Raw genomic sequence first — 13,849 nt, 5'->3', positions numbered from 1 at the left:
ACAAGGCCAAAGTAGGCCAATGCGAGCCATAATAGGGTGGAGGTTTGGTGTGGTCTTGGCAGTATGAACGACTCACCCGTATGAACGACTCACCCGTGGAGTACGTTAATGAGGCGCCCTATAACAGTATTAGTGTTTTTGCTTATTGTGAGTAGTTCCTTGCAGATACTTAATAAACAAACAAAAGAAGAGGATAAATAAATCTAAATGTAAGGAGCTAGCCTCTATAGGCTATTTGCAAGTATGAATTAAATAGATTTGTTAAGGGACAGCTGCAGGCAGAGGTCTGCAGACTTTTATGACCTCTGTGCAGAGGTGCCACAATTAGTCAAGATTAGGACCTCTTGACTAGGGGTACAGCTGGGCAGGCACCTCCTCTCGGAGGTTGGCCGAGGCCGGCGAGCGCCGAGGCGCTACCATCGGGCCTAGCCCGTTACATGTGTAGGTTTCTAGGTACTAAGGTAACAATCGCTGTATAGTTAATCTACAAGCTCTATTATATTTAAATTTTGTATAGCTAGCCTATATGCTCTATTATAGGGCGAGCGTTGTGTAGTTAGACTACACGCTTGATCACGTGTAGAGCGCTACATAGGGAAACTACACGCTTCTTTGCGCGATAACAATACATTAATATGTATTGGCTCGCATATACTCTTTTACTACCCCTCCTACTTAGTTAATCGGAATCTTAAACCCCGAACCTCTTAGCGTCTGAAATATCCCTTCTGGATCGTGTTTCTTCGATGCCTTTCTCAACTTCCTAATGTTCTCCTTCCCATACGTTCGAATCGGATCCTGTAGCCCATGTGCGTAGTTTAAATACTCCCAGTTCCAATTAATCTTCCGCTTAGTCCCCTCCCCCCCAAGTCTCTTATGCCACGCCTGCACTATAGGTAGAGCAATCGCTTCATCTTGTGCGGTCTTAAGCTGCACCCAGATGAGGAACATGTGGCCGACGGTGTTATTAGCGACACGCCTTTCCAATCCGAGGACATTGTTACCCTTGGAATGCGACACCACGGTGGGTGTCATAGCGTGGTGCGTGGTCAGGCTAGTGAACTGTGTGCCGTTGGGCAGCGCAGCGCGCAACTGCTGAACAAGTAATTGATGCTGGTCTTGCGTGTATAAGATAAATTCAGGGTCCACGGTATATGTCGAGGTTAACCAGATATGGTATTTGTCGTTCACATCTGCAAAGAATTCGCGCGTGAAGTTGCCCATAGTGTCGGAGCGCAGGCCGTTGCCGAGTTGCTTGTCCATGGAGATGATGGGCTGCAGTGTGGTCGCATTGGCGATGTTCGCGGTGTTCGAGAGGATGGTTGCGAGCTGCCATTTGTCACTGGTGGTGTCGTATTGGAACTGGAACATGGAGGAGCTGTTCATGTCTAAGGCGTGGCGCTTGGTGAAGGCGACCCAGCGGTTAACGAACTCCCCTTTCGCGCTCCAGTCGTATTCGATGGCGCCGGCCCATATCAGAGGGACTTTTGGATTTGCGTAGGGGATCGCACGCATATCGTAGCGGGTGATCAGGCCAAAGTTCCCGCTGCTGCCACGCTGCGCAAACCACAGGTCGCGGTTCTGGTGCTCATTGGCGTTGACAATAGTTCCGTTTGCGAGTATCATTTCATAGTTGACGACGTTGTCACATCCCCAGCCATGGCTAGGCCAATGGTACGAGATGCCGCCGCCCGTAATGAAGCCTGCGGCTCCGACTGGCGCGACGCGCCCTGCAGTGACGACGATACCATCGTCCATGATCTCGTCGTAGATGTGGCCCGATCTCATCCCGGGGCCAATGGATACAATTCCCTCTTTCTTGTCGTACTTTGTCGTGTTCATGCGGGCTGCAGAAGATTTCAGTCTTCATCCACTTTCTCGAACAGGGGAAAAGCATACTGAAATCGATTGTAATGCCACCTTCGACAGAGTTTGACAAGCGGTGCATTCCGTGCCCGCCACTCCGAATGCCAAATGGACACTTAAGTTTGCTTACGGTTTTCATGATTTCGGATGCATCCTGGGATGACTCAGGGAGCAGGACGCACCAGGGAGCTTGGCGGGCACTCTGTGAAAAGATGGACTCTAGGCGCTCGTTGTAGATCTCTGATTCAGGGAAGAACACCTTTTGGCGGAACCCGCTGAGGTTGGCAAGCGTGGTGCACTGCGTAGATCTCAGCGTGATATCGTGTCGATAGCGAAGCAGCAGTTCTTACACATGGGCTTACTGCATCCACAGTACTGCTGGCAAAAGGAGCAGCTCCTGCTGTAAGGATGAAATGAGATCTCATTGTTGCTTCCGTTTCTCAGAGCACGTATAATCCGCCAATGAGAGGTGTGTTGACTTCAGGAAAGGATCTCAGGCTGCTAGGTGACGGCGACAGTAGAGCTCATGTTTGCGATCCTGCCAATGTGGGGCCGGGGAATCTCGAGGTGTTGGCGAGGAGCACTTTGCGCGTGTTCGGGGCTTCCGCCCAAGCGTCGCCGCCCACAAGTTACTGACTATTCTTTCGGTAAGCCCTGACGCACGCCACAGCAGCTATGACTAGGCTAACGGAGTCTACCCGGATAATGAGTGGAGTAGCTTTGATGATCCATGTACAATGGTTATGCATGTGTTACGCCAAGTGAGATTTCAGGCAACTACGTACAAACATGCAAGGCGAAACGAACGAAGAGCGAATTGGTAATCAATGAACAAGGACCTCTCTTTAGGGACAGCTGCAGCTGGCTGTTTGCACGGGGGAAGTGGGGCCTAGCGGAAACAAGGGTCTGCAACGCCAGCCGCTTCGGGCATAGCTGCAGCCATCACGGCTGACCAAACTACAACTTCTGTTCCATTCTATATCTATCAAGCACCTCGTACCTAACCACATCGCAGTCCACAACAACTTCTACGAGCTAAAAGCACTCAATATGTCCGTGTACGTCGTTACTGGAGTATCGAGGGGAATCGGGGTAAGTCTGCCTTATGCCCTTGTTGCGCATTGCCCTTGCTAACCTCAGCGTAGTTTGAGTTCGTCAAGCAGCTCTCGGAAGACCCGAACAACCTATTTGTCGGCCTGGTCCGGGACAAAGCCGCAACCGAGAAGAAGGTGGCAGCAGAGCTAGGCGATCATTCTAATGTCCACATCCTCCACGCAGACCTCACCGACTACGCTAGCCTAAAGCAAGCCGCTGCCGACACTGCTGAGATTGTTGGCGAGCGCGGTATCGACTACCTGATTGCTAACGGAGGTATCGTGCCCTACTTCGACGGCTTTGGACCCATCGGCGCGTTGTAGGTCTACTTCCCTCTAGGTACTGTCTGGTCTGTGGCTAACGCTATGTGTTTACCAGGAGCGACAAGGTCGAGGAGCTAGAGGCTGTTTCCTCGCAGCTATGGCAGACGAACGTCATCGGCAACGTGCACCTGTTTCACCTCTTCCTCCCTCTTGTCTTGAAGAGCAAGGTCAAGAAGGTCATCACCATTTCCACGGGTCTTGCGGACATTGACTTAACCAACGATGTCGAGATTGATATTGGTTCCTTATACGCTGCCTCCAAGGCAGCTATGAACGTTATTGTCGCCAAATTCAACGTGCAGTATAAGAACGACGGCGTGCTGTTCATGGCTATCAGCCCGGGAGTTGTGGAGGTGGGCCACTATTCGAGTAGTACGTATCCCCGTCTGTCTTCAAGATCGAAATACCTGGGAAATCGACTAATGCATACCTACAGTCACTCCAGAAGAGACGCAGGGATTGATGGGATTTGTAGGCAAGCTTGCGGCCTATGCGCCTCATTTCAAGGGCCCAATCTCGACAGAAGAATCCGTGCGAGCGGTCAGGTCGGTCTGGGAGAAGGCTAGTATCGAGAATGGGAATGGTGGTGCGTTTGTCTCGCATCTTGGAAACAAGCAGTGGGTGTAGATATAGGGTATCCTGATCCATTACACCAGATACACTGATCGATCTAGGTGTGGCTAGGATCCAAGGTTGCAAGGGGATGGTCTTGTATGGTACGTGCACTTGTGAAGGCATGAGTCTATGTGATGAGGTTGTTCCTTCAACTCACTGATCAGTTAGCTGATGTATCAATGAAGCGTCCACTTCCTTAGAACATAAAATGCGTACGTTACACGTCCGTCTACGTACACTTGACGATGTGACTAGGTGCACCGAGGACATATTCGCTTCCCAACATCCCCGAAGTCTCATGACAAGCCCTTCTACCACAAGTGCCTCTCCACCATTTTCTCGCCTGCGTCTAAACGAAAACCACCAGGAACATCCTATCCTAAGCCTGAGACTAACATAAAAAAATGCGAATAGATCTATCACCAATCGTGCCTGTGAAACGAAAGGTTCATAACAATTCTAATTCTATGACGTCGAATTGGATACAATGGGAACAAAGAAGCGAAAATGGTCCTCTGGATCGTATGCAACCTTAAGCGAGCGCAGTCTTTCCAAGCGCCACGGTTCATAACCATAGATGGACTCGAGTGTCTCGTAGTCGTGGCCCATGGCGTAGTTCACGTACAACTTAGGCCGACGACCGGGCTGGCCATCGTTCCAGATGTCCGTTGACTCCTTGGCCCACACGTTTGCCGCGTCCAGCAGTTCAGATCCCTCCGGAACTGCGGTGGCGAAGAACCTATAAGGATACAATTAATCTACCCAATCGCGTATACATGACCACGCTCCTGTTGCACGGAGGGGAATGACTTACATTATGTGGTTCTCCTCCCGGTGAGGGTAAGCGGTGGACTCGGAAGGAATAGCCTGGTATCCGGCAGTAGCGTAGCCTTCATGCCAAAGATAGGCGGTGGCACCAAGTTCCGGGTATTCGGCCACCTTTGCGATGTAATGATTGTAAAGTGCACGTTCCGCTGTGGCATTGTACTCTAGTGTCAAGACACTGGATATGGCTAAGTCGCCAGAAACACAGTCTCCACTGGTGAGGTCAGATACTTCGGGGTATGAGAGGTCAATCATGTCCTCTGCGACAGCACCGATGGCGTTGAATGGTCTCAGGAGCTCTTCTGCTTCGATTGCGGGGCCGGCATAATAGAAGCCCCACTTCAGCACCGCCTGGACGTGGTTAGCAATAGTGTTGGAATGGGGGTGAAAAAACTACCAACCTCAGCTGTGCTCACAGACCTGTCCATAATGATGGACCCGTAGTTGACACCCATCTTAGGAGGTGTAGTGCCATTATAGCTTTTGTGGAAAGTGTTTAGCGTTTCAAATACGGTCTCTAGCTTATCTTGTGTCCAAGTATAGTTGTGGAAATGCCATGTGTCGATGTCCTTGGGATAGATTTTCTTCACAATACTCGTGACAGCGGCAAAGTTATGACCAGCCCCTTTCAAGGCCCAGAGAAGATCCGAATGGCTCGTCTCATTTACACCGATCTCTGTGCCATTTGCCAGGACAACGTTGTAGTGCAGGATGTTATCTGTGACTAAGCCATAGAGTCCATTGTAGCGCCCGTGGCCACCACCTAATGATGGACCCATGATGCCAACACATTGTGTAGCTCCAGTAGCTTACAAACTCGATATCAGCGATGAAATTTTTCGACAATAATAAAGCGCTTACTGGTAACATAACCCTGATCCCAAAGCTCTCTTATGACCTGACCACCAGATGTTCCAGCTTGGAGTACGGCAGTTTCCTCATCTGGCTGAACAGTAATGTCTTGGAGCCCTTCCACATTGATTTGTATACCCGAGAAGGCTGACAAGGAAGACGTTATTCCATGTCCACGATTCCTCACGAGAAATTCGAAGCTATTGTCGTTACAGTATTTGATCTATGTTATTCGAAGTTAGCAGGACTGTTTCCAATTCTCAACAACCTCCTGACTGAATCCTCACTATTTTGGCTATGTCACACTCCGCCGCCGGTTCCACAACGACCTGGACATCAGGCCGCACGAAACGATTCCATCTACTGGTTGCATTGGACCACTGTGGGTTGTCGGACCCGAAAACTAGCGATCCACTGGAAAGCCGCGGGCCCAGCTCAGCCGTGACTGTGGTTGCAGTTATGTTATCTCGCGAGAACAGTTTTCTCTCAAAATACCCAGACGCGATAGGAGAACTGGTCACGAGAGCCGGTAGGAGTGCGAGGCCGTAGACAACGAAAGAGGATTTAGGAGAGACCATCTCTGCTTCGATCTAGTCCTAATATAGCCACGATAGTAAACCTTTGGATGGCTTGCGTGCTCTCCTTCGACACAACAGTCTCATTTAATGGTCTTCATTCTGAATGCCCACCGACACCTCCGAACCGCGTAAAGCCAGCGCCGGTCAGCATAGCACGTTCCTCGCGCCACATCATGGAAATGTTTCAGTTGAGACCAAATATCAACTATCGAACGTGGCTTGAGAATCGGCACGAGAGAGCTAGTGCTTATGAGGCTGAATCTGTTTTTCAACAACGACCGGGGAAATGTGGCCTCAGCCAGCTAGCAAAACCGCGCAATTTAAGCGAAACTCCAATCACGATCGGAAATCGGCATTTAGCGTACAGTACGCCCCGCTGAACGGGTCGCTAGCTTCAGGCCCTCCAGATAAGATGACTTAGGGGATCGTCACAACGATAGGCTGCACTGCTGCAGCATTTCCTGCTCTTAATCCATAATTAGGTTAGTCTTACCTGCATTACAGGGTAGTACTAACTTAGGGCAAACTCCGTGAAGACAGCTGAATAGCTTGCTGATGACGCTCGCTGCACCTGCGCTAACAACCTGTTTATGTAATCCCTCTGTCTGTCTCACTACCCTAGCAGAAGAACCTGGACAGTTTCTGCTGACATAACCACCCCACGCGCATTAACACTGCGTTAGTATTCAACTTTAAGCAGCTATAATTCTACTAAATTTTTATATTTTTTAATTAAAATGCGTCTACATAGCTGCAAAGTACAGCCATTTGATTCTAGAAAGCTACATGCTAATACCCCTTTGCGTTCGTGGTTTTATTACGCTTAAGTTAGGATCACTAGAAAAATATCCAGCCTATGCCTGCCCTTAAGCTCTTTAAACAACTCAGCATTCTAGGTTTAACTGCATACAATCAGCTCACTCTTAGAACAGAGATTAGGGATAATGCTGCCTGCTAACATGATGGGAGGGTTTATTATTATAGGCAGGTGTTTCGGCACCCAAAAGTTCAGTGCAAAACCAGCCTCTGGTGATTTATCAACACCACGAAAATTGATTGCGATACAATAACACAGTATTTCAATAGCCTCACATAATTTGAATTAAGTCAATTCAGTGTGTGATGGCTGCTCACAATGCGATTTTGTATGGTGAGTGCTAATAAACGAACATTTGGTTGGGTAGTTACCGGTATGTCAGCAGAAACTATTCGAGTTTTTCTGCTAGGGTGGTGGTCTGACCGGACGGGTAGCTCCGTAATGCAATGCTTATCAGCAGAATCATGAATTAAGTACGCCACCAACACACTTTAGGAGCATGCATGGTCTCATATTATGCGATGTAACGTCAAATACATAGAAATGGCAAGTATATAAGTATGATGACTCCGCCACTGGAATGTACCGATCTCTCCCTAACCTACCCCACTGTGTGCGTAGGCGATCTGTGCACGAGTGGTCCTTCACAAATATGCAGCACAGGCAAATGGCAACACCCCGCATCGGTTGCGCCACATGCAAAGGTAGGTAGAGGACAGGTCCTAAAAGACAAGCAAGAAGGCTCCTAACCGTGTTAGGTCGTGCCATCAGTTGCGATGGGGCCAGGCCCCACTGCACAAACTGCTCTCGGTCTAACCGGAAATGCCACGGGTATGGTCTCAAGCTGTCCTGGCCGCGTGCGAACGATAGCCGGCGTGCTGTCGTCTCTAAGTCGTCACCGCCCTATCTGTCACTCTCCAAAACGGGCTTAGTCTCCGATGCACGATTCGTCCACATGTCGCATTGGGACATTGAGTTGAATCACAGCTTGACAAGCTCTGCGCCAGTGCGTACCCTGTCTTTGCTTGGCGTACCAATGCTGTGCAACACATTCAAGTTGGAGGCTCCTGATCGAGACCTGTTCGAGTACTGTATGCTGTGACAACCCCGCATAGCTACTCACCGAGCTAAATCAGGGGAGGCAGTGCTGACGGGTTCATGTGCAGTTTGCTGTGTAGCATCCGCGGCCCTGGCTACCTTTGGTCACGACGCCATCGCCCTTGGAGATATCCTGGTTAGAATTGCTCTGGAAGGGAAAACTGCCTCGGCTGCAGCAGTGCTCCAGGCGCTGCTGGCCTTTTCTTCGCTCCATCGCTACGGTTTGCAGCCCCAAGCTGTTGAGCTAAAGATTGCTGCGCTGAGAAGCTTAGCAAAAGAATCAGCTGCGCTAAGCCTGGGCGCAAAAGAAACCATTCAGCATACTGCCACAGGGATGCTGCTTTGTTCGTTTGAGGTCCATCAGTCATCTTGCTCTTCAGACGAATGGATGGGATTTCTTCGCGGTGTCGAGACGGTCATTAACGCGTCTTCTATCAAAAAACTACTTCAGCTCGGCTCTGATGTGGTCGTCTTGCTAGACTGGGTGCACTACTACGATGTCCTCGCTCGCTTCTCACTTCAATACTGGGAAAGAGAAGGGACCCCGGAGCTCCCGTCGACTCCAACAAACTTCTTTGGTTTGCAGGTTCGTACAAGACAACGAATTCATGACTACATCAAGTGTGGATCTGACCTTTGACACCTCAGATTTCCATCCTTCCGCCGCCTATTTTCTCCATGCTAGATTTGCTGTCCCAATCATGCGTCACAATATCTAGTAGTGCAATCCCGCCACAAGCCAGTGATAGCGTGGAAGATTATAAGGGCTTTCTGAAAGTGACAGATTGGAGAATCAGGACGGTACCGATGCCCAAAATCCCAGATGATGATAATCATGTTTTGGATGATGCGACGTTGGTAATGCACTTGTACCAGCTTGCTATGCTCGTGTTCCTCAGCCGAAGATCCGAAGGCGTGATCGACCAACCCATCAGGACCCAACAGTATATCGACAAAGCCTTTGCTATCTTCTCCCGTTTGAGGTTCTGTAGACAGCAATTTCCCATCCATGTCATTGGCTGCGAGGCGCGAACGGATGAGCAACGGGCCGTCGTCCTCGATGTCATTTCTAGGACGGAGAAGATGAGCTCGTCGCGATCTTTCAATTATTGTAAGAGAATACTGCAGGCTGTCTGGGCCCAATATGATCTCAGGGAAGGGAACAACATCAGATATTGTGATATGTTGACCTCGGTAATCAGCCATTGTATGATTGTTCCTGCTTTTGTATGATTACTTTGTATAACTAGTCATATATGAATTAGAAGTACTTGCTGAATGGCAGGACAAGGGTAGGGTGATTCTGGATGCAGCGTGCGTGTTTGGATCAATTACCCCATTCACTTATATGCTCTGATGACAGAGTCACCTCTATTTATGCTCTTCGCACTATATATATCGACCTCAGGCCTCTTACAAACCCATGTCAAGCAAATTTTGCTCTCGGAGTTTCTGGAACTGAAATCCGAGCCAGACATTTTGATGGATCGCGCTAAGCTATGGTGGTTATACGGCAGTAGACGTCGGCTTACATATTCGGTCAGCTACTATGCAGCCAGACCGTCGCCCCACCCGCACACGAGTGCCTGTTCACTAACCACCGCATGTGTTACCCGCTGCGGGGATTGACTGCGCGAGTCGCGACCCGCCTAACAAAACAATAGACAGAGATTTCTATAAAACCCTTGGTACCCATAACCTTCCCAAGGTTCCCAGAAAATTTCAAAACCATTACCTTCAGTTCTGACATGGCGTCTGAGTGTTATCCGCGACCCGTGTTTTCCGTCCTGGTTGTAGGTTGTGGTCTTAGTGGATTGGCTTCCGCATTGGCTCTTGCTCAAGCTGGTCACCATGTGACAGTGTTCGAGCGTAGTGCTGAACTACAGGAAGTAATTGCATGCTTTCCAATATAGGCTCCGAGCTCTTTTAACAACGCTTAACAGATTGGCGCTGGGATACAGCTATCCCCTAACGCTACGCGTCTGCTTCAACACTGGGGCGTCCTTGAGGAGGTCCTCAAGTATGCTGACCGACCCGAGGTCGGGACTTTCCGCTCCTATCGAGGAGATGTGCTGTCACAGTCTCCGCCCGTGTCTGACCCGCGATTGGTTAGCAAGGCTCCTTACATTGTGATTCATCGTGCCGATCTCCTGAGAGCCTTGCTGTCAGGAACAAGGAAGCATAGGGTAGAGATCAAACTGGACAGCGAAGTCAAAGAGATAGATTTCATCAAGCCCTCATTACGTCTATCCACTGATGAAGTCTATGAAGCGGACATAATTTTAGGGGCTGACGGGGAGAGATCTCGTTGTAGGGGTGGCCTTTTGGGTCATCCGGACCCTCCTTACAGTCCTGGCGACGTCGTTTACCGAATCTCTGTCCCTACAAAAGACATTACGGAAGACCATCTCGCTTGGGACCTAAAGAGACGATCAAGCGTCAACTTTTGGATGGGAAAAGGCGGACACGTGGTTTCGTACCTCATCCAGCACGATATGCTCAATATCGTCCTGATATACGCCGAGAGTGCAGGTAGCAGGACTATTTACGGACCGCAACGAGCAGACAAAGAAGAGTTCAGGAGCAAAATTTCTGGCTGGGACCCAGTCCTTCACGAGCTCATCAATGTGGAGGGGTCTGTTTGCACCAAGTGGACTCTATTCCAAATCCATGAGCCGGTCAAATGGTGCCATGATATTGCACATTTCGTGCTTATTGGCGACGCTGCTCACGCAATATTGCCATGCCTGTGAGTATAATCATAGTCTGTTGGTGGGTTTTGATACTGGCTAACCCTTCTTCAGAGCACAGGGTGCCGCACAGGCCTTCGAGGATGCAGGAGTCCTTGGAGGGATATTCGGCCAGCTCGTGAGACGTCAACAAATCCCGGATGCCCTTAAGGTGTTCGAAGAGGTTCGCAAACCACGAGCTTCGAATGTCAGACATCGCACAATAGACCAGAAGGCTATGTTTGCTCTTGCCGATGGTCCAGCACAAGAGGAACGAGATGCCAAATTTCGTGCGGGTGCAGACTTTGACCTGTTCAAGTGGCTCTGGGAGTACGATGCTGCAGAAGCTGGACGAGAGGCGTGGGAAAGATTTCTCGCAACCCATGATAACGGAGTCGAAACCCACAATGGTATCTAAGTAATAGAAGAGTCATCCCTCCCGCTCCTTTCTGATGCATTTGAGAGTAACTTAGACCATGTTACAGCACCAGTATAAGAAGAGATCCGAAGCAATTGACCAACTTACACATGTCGATGGTGATCTTCTCTGGCAGTCGTTGCGGGGGAAGAATGCCACAGGAGCGGGACTCACCTCGAATTGCTTCATCACACAAAGCCAGTTTTAACGCATGAAGCGAATGCATGAGATTGCACGGATTCATAGTGTTAGAGGCGGTAAATATAGTCCAATACTGGAATACCATTCAAACGTACTTGTGATCATTCACGTAAACTATGCCCGCAATCAATTTCTCCACAACTTGCGGAAGGGACATGGCTCTAGATTCTACGACTCATTCCAGAAAAAAATCGATACGACATACTATTTACCAAAGTGATGTTCACGCCACCTGACTAAAGGCTTCACGACTCTTTAGCATATTCAGAGTACGACCTCTTGTACCTATGGTTGATGGAGGGTTAGCTGATTACAACATACATATAAGAAAGTAGACATCATGCGCTTGTGATATCAACTGAATGCTTACCCTAAAATATTCTCTGCGTACCAGGCGAGCCTGTGGTGTACCCACGTGAGCAGCCAGTTCGGCATCCAACTGAGCGCCGGCGGAATTGTGACCGAGGAAGCGTCTTCAAAGAACAGAAGCATCTGCCAAGGCGACGGCTCCAGGCCAGCCTTTTGGCAATCATGCATGTAGCCCGTGAGGTTGCGCAGGCTGTTTACGTCAAGAATATGGTCCGTTTCTGTACAGGGATCTAGCCAGATGGTGAAGACAAGGTCTTCCGTAGCTGATGTGTGAGACCAGAATCGATGGCTGCAAAGTTCGGAATTCGGTCAGTCACGGTTGTTCTATAAGTAAAATAGACACGACATCTTGCCTGTCAGGGGAAAGCTTACCGCGTGCCTTTGGGTATGGAGAGAATTCCGTCATCCTTGGTGACGGCGTATTCCACCCCGTCCTTGACTGCGCCCAATACACCCTGCTCGACCTTGAAGAATTCGTCTTGTTGAAGGTGTATATGTCTGCAGTACCAGCTAATCAGGTCCCTTCCGTGACAAGCATGATCTGATCTTTCTCACTTACAGTGGGGGTCCAGATAGTCCGGCCTTAACAATCGGATTTTTAATTCTGTGCGTCTCTCTGACTACCCAAAGGCCATTGGGCTTTGAGAGTGGCTCATACAGCGCAGCATCACCAAGGTGAGGAAAGGCCGTTAGCGTGTTTGTTATGCTGCGCTGCTTCGGTCGCGGCGAGAGCCAGTGTTGCCACGCCGACGCCATTTCGAAATAATTGATAAAGAGATGACCGCGGAACAGATGGCAAAAATACAAGCTATATGGTGGGCAGAGATGATTCGTTAAGTCACCCCAGATTGTGCTTGTAATTATTCAGCCGTTACAAGTAGAGAATTGACTGATTCGAATATGCACGTGAAACTCCGCACCAAGAGTACTTTGAGGCGGCCGTATGCAATGCACAAAACACGGTCACATCCTACAAGAGACGGACATGTAGTACGACCGCGGTATGGCGAAATATCCGTTTAGGGGATGTCGGTGGCGTCCCGATCTGCGCTTAGCATTCGATTGGATTATCTCAGCTCTGCATTTAGCCCACACACCTCATGCGTCCAATGCGAAATATACGATGAGGACAATGCCGATCGGTGGTACAGCCGATGTGGTAACGACTGTGAAGGGTGTCGCAAGTGGGGGCGACCCGCATGGCGCAGAACCGGCGGGGCAACTTGGAAGGTGACTAGTGCCTTTTTCATCCCTGTCGGTGGTCATGTAATTAATGCAGGCCTGAATGCAGGGCGGCATCGGGCCCACGGGGGGAAGGCGGGTAAGCCCGTGTATGGCGCCGCCTAAAATAATTTATCCGATGCATCCGTGGGCAAAGTACAGCAAGGATCGTTGTTGTCCCAGCGCGACTAGGTGCAGGAAGCCGAACTCTGGACAGCCATTACAGGGTGGGTGTGGGGAGATGTATTGTAATATGCAGATAAGATGGTAAAAACACCGCAAGGCAACTTTGTGCAGGAATCTCGACTTCGGTGGGGGCAACACTTTTAGCGGCAGTGCAAGCTGGACCGCTAGGAGCCTTCAGCCGCATACTGTGTTACAAGGCATCCAGTGTATGCAGGTAAGATTAAAACATCACTGCAAGGCAACTATGTGCATGAACTTCAACTTCAGTAGGGGCGACAGTTTTAGCGGCAATGCAAGCCAGACAGCCGGGAGCCTTGAACCGCATACAACCTTGCAGCGCGCCAACCCATGTACTTCTCAGGTCTTTGGACAGGCTAGGGTGTACTCAAAGCCTGTCAGGGATTAATTTTTCTAAGGCATCAAGTGTATACAGATTGCTTACTATCACGCCATACTCCTAACTTGAAGAAGTCTGTATTTGATGCTGTGCTACCAGGATAAGGTACCCACTCCTGCCGGTCAAGATTTGATGCAAAATGACGAGAGAAAATATTGATCAGTCCGTGCAAGACAGCACCAAGCGTACAAGGCGCGGATGTTCACGCCAAAAACGGCCTTAGACCCTGGATCAATATCGACACGGCAGGAGTCCTCGA

At 49.6% G+C, this 13,849-nt stretch overlaps 7 protein-coding genes across 7 annotated transcripts; 4 read left to right on the top strand and 3 right to left on the bottom strand.

Annotated features, from left to right (window-relative positions):
* Positions 1–456: 456 nt before the first annotated feature.
* M421DRAFT_427087 (FAD-binding domain-containing protein) lies at positions 457–2,565 on the bottom strand. Its single transcript, XM_033594577.1, has 3 exons — positions 2,217–2,565; positions 1,900–2,164; positions 457–1,847 (listed from the first exon to the last, which is right to left on the bottom strand). The coding sequence occupies exons 1-3, from the start codon at positions 2,289–2,291 to the stop codon at positions 676–678; spliced, it is 1,512 nt and encodes a 503-aa protein (XP_033442534.1). The 5' UTR covers positions 2,292–2,565; the 3' UTR covers positions 457–675.
* A 351-nt stretch (positions 2,566–2,916) lies between these two features.
* M421DRAFT_105094 (putative short chain dehydrogenase) lies at positions 2,917–3,911 on the top strand (the record flags this gene model as incomplete). The annotated part of the gene is made up of 4 exons (XM_033587093.1): positions 2,917–2,958; positions 3,012–3,280; positions 3,340–3,656; positions 3,721–3,911. 4 exons carry the CDS (start codon positions 2,917–2,919, stop codon positions 3,909–3,911), a joined length of 819 nt encoding a protein of 272 aa, XP_033442533.1.
* Positions 3,912–4,364: 453 nt separating this feature from the next.
* M421DRAFT_78908 (FAD-binding domain-containing protein) lies at positions 4,365–6,154 on the bottom strand (the record flags this gene model as incomplete). The annotated part of the gene is made up of 5 exons (XM_033597442.1): positions 4,365–4,638; positions 4,714–5,075; positions 5,126–5,532; positions 5,586–5,799; positions 5,864–6,154. 5 exons carry the CDS (start codon positions 6,152–6,154, stop codon positions 4,365–4,367), a joined length of 1,548 nt encoding a protein of 515 aa, XP_033442532.1.
* Positions 6,155–7,518: 1,364 nt separating this feature from the next.
* Positions 7,519–8,238, top strand: M421DRAFT_379587 (uncharacterized protein). Its single transcript, XM_033589839.1, has 2 exons — positions 7,519–7,675; positions 7,730–8,238. The coding sequence occupies exons 1-2, from the start codon at positions 7,552–7,554 to the stop codon at positions 8,071–8,073; spliced, it is 468 nt and encodes a 155-aa protein (XP_033442531.1). The 5' UTR covers positions 7,519–7,551; the 3' UTR covers positions 8,074–8,238.
* Positions 8,239–8,429: 191 nt separating this feature from the next.
* On the top strand, positions 8,430–9,417 carry M421DRAFT_427084 (uncharacterized protein). The gene is made up of 2 exons (XM_033594576.1): positions 8,430–8,655; positions 8,718–9,417. The coding sequence occupies exons 1-2, from the start codon at positions 8,458–8,460 to the stop codon at positions 9,300–9,302; spliced, it is 783 nt and encodes a 260-aa protein (XP_033442530.1). The 5' UTR covers positions 8,430–8,457; the 3' UTR covers positions 9,303–9,417.
* A 400-nt stretch (positions 9,418–9,817) lies between these two features.
* On the top strand, positions 9,818–11,216 carry M421DRAFT_78923 (FAD/NAD(P)-binding domain-containing protein; the record flags this gene model as incomplete). The annotated part of the gene is made up of 3 exons (XM_033597443.1): positions 9,818–9,958; positions 10,013–10,818; positions 10,874–11,216. The coding sequence occupies 3 exons, from the start codon at positions 9,818–9,820 to the stop codon at positions 11,214–11,216; spliced, it is 1,290 nt and encodes a 429-aa protein (XP_033442529.1).
* Positions 11,217–11,649: 433 nt separating this feature from the next.
* Positions 11,650–12,542, bottom strand: M421DRAFT_413326 (uncharacterized protein; the record flags this gene model as incomplete). The annotated part of the gene is made up of 4 exons (XM_033590449.1): positions 11,650–11,702; positions 11,788–12,075; positions 12,159–12,284; positions 12,346–12,542. 4 exons carry the CDS (start codon positions 12,540–12,542, stop codon positions 11,663–11,665), a joined length of 651 nt encoding a protein of 216 aa, XP_033442528.1. The 3' UTR covers positions 11,650–11,662.
* Positions 12,543–13,849: the final 1,307 nt, after the last annotated feature.

The sequence above is a fragment of the Didymella exigua genome, assembly GCF_010094145.1.
Source record: "Didymella exigua CBS 183.55 unplaced genomic scaffold M421scaffold_84, whole genome shotgun sequence".
Classification (NCBI taxonomy): Eukaryota; Fungi; Ascomycota; class Dothideomycetes; order Pleosporales; family Didymellaceae; genus Didymella; species Didymella exigua.
Note: the sequence above shows the minus strand (reverse complement) of the source record. Positions and strands in the feature narration are given on the sequence as shown.